General features: G+C 31.5%; 1 protein-coding gene across 1 annotated transcript in view; it reads right to left on the bottom strand.

Annotated features, from left to right (window-relative positions):
* The window catches only part of LOC105558826 (zinc finger CCCH domain-containing protein 13-like), a 17,925-nt gene extending 10,950 nt beyond the window's left edge, over positions 1 to 6,975 (bottom strand). Inside the window, exons 1-9 of the mRNA XM_012006745.1 lie at positions 6,618 to 6,975; positions 5,710 to 6,055; positions 4,990 to 5,177; positions 4,026 to 4,136; positions 3,286 to 3,388; positions 3,143 to 3,208; positions 2,871 to 2,984; positions 2,469 to 2,688; positions 2,083 to 2,357 (exon numbers count right to left, since the gene is read on the bottom strand). Of these exons, the coding sequence (XP_011862135.1) occupies positions 2,083 to 2,357; positions 2,469 to 2,688; positions 2,871 to 2,984; positions 3,143 to 3,208; positions 3,286 to 3,388; positions 4,026 to 4,136; positions 4,990 to 5,177; positions 5,710 to 6,029 (1,397 nt within the window). The 5' untranslated portion in view covers positions 6,030 to 6,055; positions 6,618 to 6,975. The remainder of the gene's footprint in view (positions 1 to 2,082; positions 2,358 to 2,468; positions 2,689 to 2,870; positions 2,985 to 3,142; positions 3,209 to 3,285; positions 3,389 to 4,025; positions 4,137 to 4,989; positions 5,178 to 5,709; positions 6,056 to 6,617) is intronic.
* Positions 6,976 to 7,429: the final 454 nt, after the last annotated feature.

The following is a 7,429-nucleotide window of genomic DNA, read 5'->3' as shown; positions in this document are numbered from 1 at the left end:
CAGTTCAATGTCCACGTTTTCAATGTCCACAGAGGGCGTATCGCATTCGCCAATCACGAAAAACGGGGCCGTGACATCTCTCAGGCTTCTCTCTGGTGCAAGGCCGTACCCGTTAACTTATGGCGGAATCGGTAAAAATTAACCAATTACAGTCAATTATTCTCTTCACTTTTAACGGTGATTGGACAATTTTTACCGATTCCGGCATAAGTTAATTAAACGCAGACAAGCGCAAATGCTGTTCTTACGAAAAAGTTGCAAGTTGATTGGCTAAAAGCCGTGTGAACTGATGCGAACAGCCAATCGATTCGAAAGCTTTCCGCAAGAGCAGAATTTTCGCGTATACGTTTCTCTTTCGAAGGAATTCAAGAATTGAGCCCCTGTACGGGAATTCTGTAACTTGCAATAGTAGCGACAGCCAATGGCGAGGACGATTTTCGAAGAGTTATGAAGTGTAATTAAAAAGGTTTGTGAGTGATTCAGATAATTTTAATTAAATATTTATTAACTGGAAGTTAGCCGGAATTCAACGGTAAAAAATTTCATTAGTAGTTTCCCATCTATGATACTGAATGATTTAAGACATAAGAAATGCTCGTCACCAACACTTCATTCTACTTTTACACATTTTAATCCCAGTGTAGAACGGGCATATATAATGCGTTACTTGAATGCGTGAAACTACAATTTTTGTCTGAAGCAATTGTTTCTAAATGTATAATTTTCGACAAATTTTGGGGCTTTCATACTCTTTCCTCGCCCTGTATGTATATCAGTGCTTCAGAAAGAAACTATGTTAAATTATATTTTTTGCAAAAATATAATTTTTATTTTTTGAATCTGCTTGTCAAGCTACACAAATATACGCAAGATACATACATATACATATACAAGTATGCAAGATATTAAAACTTATATATTAACTTCTACTCATATCTATATTTTTCTTAAATGTAAAATCAATATTTATCTACTGTAACGTAATAATATTTTATTATTTTATGAAAACATTTTAAAAACAAACTTAAGAAATATATTTGTAAGGTAACACTATATAGTTTCCTAAAAATCTGATTAAAACTAGCAATTTATCATATGCTATTTAGTTTAACTAGATAAAAGTATTGTAGTAGATTGTAAAATCTTGAGTGAAGAATAGTAACTTCCGTAGTAACTTTCTGTAGAAAACTATCTTCCAATGAAAAAATATATCAAACTATGATGTAAAAATACAAGGTAAAACATTGCACATGTAACCAATTTTTTGGAGCAAATTGTTCAGTGGTTCTTGCTAAATTCAACCGCACTTATTTGCAGTTTGAAGGTTTGGGGCGAATTTCTGATCGATTACGAGTGCGCATCCACGGGAATGTTACACCTGGTATTCTTGCACCATGTATCAAACTATCTTCTAAAATTGTCTTCCGTTGCTGATAAATCGTGACATAACTTACTTTATCAATACCTTAAAATTTATATTTTTATAATTAACTAAGAATTTAAAACATTAATAATATTCTATTATTATATTATGACACACGGCAACGGCTACGCATAATAACTCCACGCACGGCTAGCAACGCCGATCGTGGGACGGCCGCATCTCGCCGCTTGAATTGGGTAGTAAGGCGGGCTAAAGCCAACGGCACACGATACCATTTTTCCTTCTGAATTGCTTATGAGAGGCAATCAGGACGCAGAGTTTTAGATTAGGTAACTTAAGGCTAAAGCCGACGGCACACGATACTATTTTTTTTCCTACTGGATTACTTACAAAAGCCAATCAGGATTTAGCCTTAAGTCACCTGATCGAAAACTCTGCATCCTGATTGGCTCTCGTAAGCAATCCAGTAGGAAAAATTGTATCGTGTACCGCCGTTGACTCAAGACAGCGATTTTTAATAACTCATTGCGAAAATTGTAAAATGGTAGAGGACTTCTCGACTGAGTCTAGTCGACTCTATCCAAAAATAAGAGGTGAAGCGATTATATTACATATCCTTTATAATCTAATTAAATTAATTATATAGAATATGACGCTATGTAATATTTGAATTGTTATTTGTAATGTATAAACATTACTTGGATGAATTTAGCGAATTTACATTAGACTGAATTACATTATTTTGATTCGATACATATTGTTGATTCGATACATTATTATGATTATTATGATTGATTCGATACATTACTTGAATTTGGGGATGTCCTAATCTGTACATACCCGGAGGAAATCGTGGTAAAAATGGTCTGGCTGATACCATTACAGCAGGGTGTCTGCCTCTTGCCATATGAGGAATTTGTCCTCTTAGACCTAATGGGAACATAGGGCTTACTACGGGTCTCGGAGGGAAACTCTAAATGTAAATTAACAAAAAATAAATATATTAGAAATACAATTTTTGAACAAATTAAAAACATTTAGGTCAATAGTTAAATTTGTATTATGTAATATATAATTTACATACGCCACAATAGATAGGGACAGGTATTGGTGGTTCAATACAATGCGGCACTATATCTCTTCGCTCCCTCGATCTATCTCTATTCTTATTTCTATCCCTGTCTCTATCTCTGTCTTCGTCCCTATACCTGTCCCTGTATCTATCTCTCTCTCTCCTTTCATAACAACGTTCACTTGATCTTTCACGATATCTGTCGCGATAAGATTTCTCTTCCAGAAGTGGCCTATAAGAATAACGATTAGTAATTGCCTTCATAAATATTAAAGAATAGTCTTGCCCATTCTTTTTCTACAAATGATATCTCTAAATCATAACGAATTGAAAGTAATTTAAATATTTAAAATAATGGAAATAATATCAATTTAATAAAAACAGAGAATCTGTATTAATGATTTCACTCCATACCTAGAGTATGAGTTATGCAGTTCTCTAGAACGCGATCGATTAGTGTCGTGTTTACTTGCATTTCCTTCTATATATTTTTCTTCATATTCTCTGTGTTTCTCTAAACGGCTTCTTCTACAAAATACGCAAAGAAATTATACTTTTCAGTAATCTACAACAGTTATTTAATTATTTGTAATTATATAATACTTTTTGCTTTCATTTTAAAAACAAGATTGAAGTTTTCTATTAATAAGTAAATAAAATTACAACTAAATAAAACTTAGCTGTACCCCTCATTTTTACGAATATGACAACTTTCTGTTTTGTTATCCTGATGCTTCAAATCTATGTGATGTCTAAAATCATTAAAAAAATTAATTAAAGAAGGTACATTTATTACAAAAAGAATATTGTTATCATGAATATAACAAACCTAGATTGATAGGAAGATGGATATTCAGAACTATAAATACGAGTTCTAATTGGACTCTGGGATAAAGACCGTCTTCTCGATGTACGTGACTTGATTGTCGAGGCTGTAATATTACATAGTATTAATACTGTAATATATGTATTATATTTTTTAAATTATAATGCTTATTATGAAATTGCAAAAATCAAAAACTAAAATATTAATCAGTTTTTGACATACAAGATAATTTTCGTTTATCTAATTACAAACACTTTTTAACTTTTCGCAGAATTAGAGTACTTTGAAAAACATTCGGTGTATATTTATACATTTATTAATTTGAATTTAATCAGTTCAAGAATTAATAAATTGTGTGGTGATCGTTGCGTAGAAAGTTAAGTGCTGTTCTAGAGAGACAAAGACCTGAGTTCAAATCTGACTAGAAATCATCGGTTTTTATTGGATCGCCACCTCTCAGAAGGAAGAGTCAATTTACCGAGAATATATTTGCCAGGAAATATGTATAATGTAATATGGTGGAGATCGTGGCACAGAAGATTGTGCGCTGGTCTGGTAATCCGAAGATTCGGGTTCAAAACCAAACAAAACATTGTTGGTTTTTCATTCGATCGCCACATAGCGAAGTGGATATAGAGAGAGGTGTTATAAGAGTTTTGGGCACATTCCTTCAAAAACGCCTTGTAATTCTAAGGGGAATCAATAAAATGTATTTACATTTACATGTATAATGTAATACATACTTGATTGTTCTTTGTCTATGGCTACGACTCTACGTCGTTCTTCTACTTCGTTAGATTTGATCGTAGCTTTTTTTATGTCTTCTCTGTCGAAAATTGGTTTGCATCCTTCTCCTGTATAGTTATTACATTATTTAATGACAGAATGCCAAGATATATATAGATAAGTGAGAAATAAATTGAGATAAGAATAATTTATAGCTTTCTTATTATCTAAATTGAATTTTTTAAGATTTACTTATTGGTTTTTATTTATTATTATTAACTATTATTGTAATAGCAACAATAGAAATATTAATAAAAACTACATTGAAAAATAAAATTAGTATTCACTTGGCTTATGACAAAGCAATACAATATCTTACGACTTCTAAACGCGTTAATTTAAATAACAAATATCGAAAAATTGTAATTCAAAGTATGATCAAAATGTTGCATAATTCTGATATGTATATGTATATCAGTGCTCAGAAATAAACAATGTTAAGTTAAATTTTTTGCAAAAACATGATTTTTTAAATCTGCTTCTCAAGCTATAGGTACTATGATCTACATTACATATAATTCTCATATAAGAACGTTTTAAGTTACAGTATATTTGCTTTCTAGAAAATCTCTTATAGCAAAAATATAAAACAAAAATAATAGATAAAGTATTCTTCCCATGTTGAAAAATATCTTGAACTAGATTTGTAAATGTTCTTCATTAGTATAGGTATCTCTCTTGCTTGATGTTATCTTCATGGAGTTAACAATGGAGTTTTTATACCAAACTCTTCATAGATGTAAAGAATAAACCTATCAATCTAACTACTACAAGAAAACTTTTATGTTACTGGTACAATAGACATTATTACCACATATTACTGTCAAGGCATTGATTGTAACATCATCTTTCACATTACAGTGTTAGATAATAATTAAAATATTGAAAACAGTATAAATTTAGAGAAATATAACATTTTACCCTCTCTTCTCTTGATAATCACATCTTCAGGATTAAGTATATTTCGTTCTAATAATTCAGTGACAGGTCCTGTTACAGGAATATTCCTGTAAATATCAACTTTAATGCGACGCAATTCCATAGTATTAACCTGTGCATTCTGAGGACCTCTAAACAAAGGTATTGTTCCACTTGAAGGCCCATCTAATCTAAAGAAAATTCAATCATAATGTGTTAAATTAAATGTAATCAATATAATTTTTGTATTATAATAAAATCATCAGTTTTTTTTTCAGCAAAATGGTTCTCTTTCTGGATAGGTTCTTTGAACTAAAGAATTAGATTTGTTTACTCTTGTTTCTAAAAATGGTCTTAGTTTCCTATTTGATTAATAAAACGTCATGCTTGCTTAAAAATTATTATTGCCATCGTCAATGTAAAATTGATGATAAGTAAAAAACAATACACAGTCAAACAAATTTCTACAAAGAATAGAATATAATTTTTTGGATTCCCGAATATTTTTCTATTCATTTATAATTATTTATACTATATCAAAGGCAATTTTTGAAAATAAATAATTTTATAACAATTATTTTTATTTTTAATTTTATCTTGTTGAAATATTCATTCCAGATATGTTCAAGTTCTAGTTATCTTATCTCTATCAATTATTAATACGAGCTTGGAACGTAATAAAGATACAGGCATGTGGTTATACATATACAGTCTCAAACTCACTTTTCATGTAAACGTTGTAAACTATCAGATTCGGAGGCAGGCGATACAGATCTATTGCTTTTGCTTAGACTATGAAGCGAGGATTTGTCCTCTGCATATTTATATAATTGTGCACGTTTACTTTCATACTCTAAAATCTTTTGCTGTTTCAACTTTTCATGCTGTCTCTCAAGCTCTTGCTGGCGCTGCCACTCTTGTCTCTGTATCTCCTTCTCTTTCTCAGTTCTTGAACGTAAAACTGAATAAGAATGATGATCTTCATTCGGTGTCAATCTTGACTTCTCATTGTTCGAAAAAGTTGTAGATTGTATTGGATTCATTGTTAAGAATATTAACTAAAGCGCTGCTGAAATATATTCATTATTCAAAACTGTAGGTTTTAAGTAAAAAATATTTTTTAGAAAGCATTCAGGTTTGTTGACCTCATCTTGCAATTTTAATGGTTTAAGTGTCGCTACGTTTTGAACATGGGTTTTGATCCTTTGGGAACGTAGCGACACTTAAACCATTAAAATTGCCAGATAAGGTCAACAAACCTGAATGTTTTTATTATTCCATTTTTAAGATGATAATGTTGAACAATTCTATATTACACATACAATTGTTTAAAATATTATCAATTGTATATTCAAATATTTCTTATAAGCAAATTGAAAATTCATACACTTTCAACGTAAAATAAACACAATATCGCCTAGCATAAACAATAGATTCAGAATAAAGCTAGAGCTGTGGCTTTTCAACTAAATATTTAGATATGTAGAAAATACAAGTATATACATAATTCAGACTGACAATGTAACATCATATTATTAGAACAAACAAGAGGCTTAGAAAGTAAAACTGGTCCCCTCTTGGAAATGTTTTTTGTACGTTATGTACACTTGAATCATTAAAAAAATACTTACTTAATTAAAACTGCGAGCTTGTGAAAAATTGATTCCGACTGGAATGCAATTGTTGATAGTCTTTGCACACACTAATCAAAGGAAATTATCCGTTTTGTCAAGCAAAATTACAAATAGCTATAAGAGAGATAGGTTCTTCGACAGAAAATAGTTGAAGACTTTTATTACGAGAATTATTCAGCCTTGTGCATCGTAAAAGAAACTGATGTTAAATTCGATCTCCCTGCAACCGTGCAAGAAATAATGGACTCAAATATTTAAAAGATCACAACGGGCATAGTACCGGATATTAGTTCACAAATAGCACAATATTTTCTAGAGCGTTCAAATAAAAGCAAAGATTTAATATTTTGTCAAAACTCACGTAACAGATCCGCCATATTCTAAACCTAACTGACGTGCTCCCTCACTCCATCATGCTATCATTAATGCCCGTTTCTACCAATGCAGTTTAAAGCCTATCACACAATGCCAGGCAACAGGCAACAGGAATAGGGAATAGAAGTTTTGACGCGTTGGATTCGTCGGAAATTTTCTTCCAACCATAGACATATAAAGCCCGCTGCAGACGATGCTATTTTTCCTGCTGGATTGCTTGCAATTTACTAAATTACTAGGAATCCTGAGTGCTGAATGGTGCAACGATAGTAATTTATTAGATTGCAAGCAATCCAGCAGGAAAAATAGCATCGTCTGCAGCGGGCTTAAGTCCCAGTCTACAATAGAGATTTAAGCCCTAAGCCTTAAGAAATTGACTAATCACAGTCGCGCATTCTACTCATACTTGACCGTGATTGGCCAATTTCTTAAGA

This window comes from Vollenhovia emeryi, unplaced genomic scaffold (genome assembly GCF_000949405.1).
Source record: "Vollenhovia emeryi isolate VEMERY1.0 unplaced genomic scaffold, V.emery_V1.0 DF939309.1, whole genome shotgun sequence".
NCBI classification, from domain to species: Eukaryota; Metazoa; Arthropoda; class Insecta; order Hymenoptera; family Formicidae; genus Vollenhovia; species Vollenhovia emeryi.
This window is presented reverse-complemented; position numbering and strand designations above follow the sequence as displayed.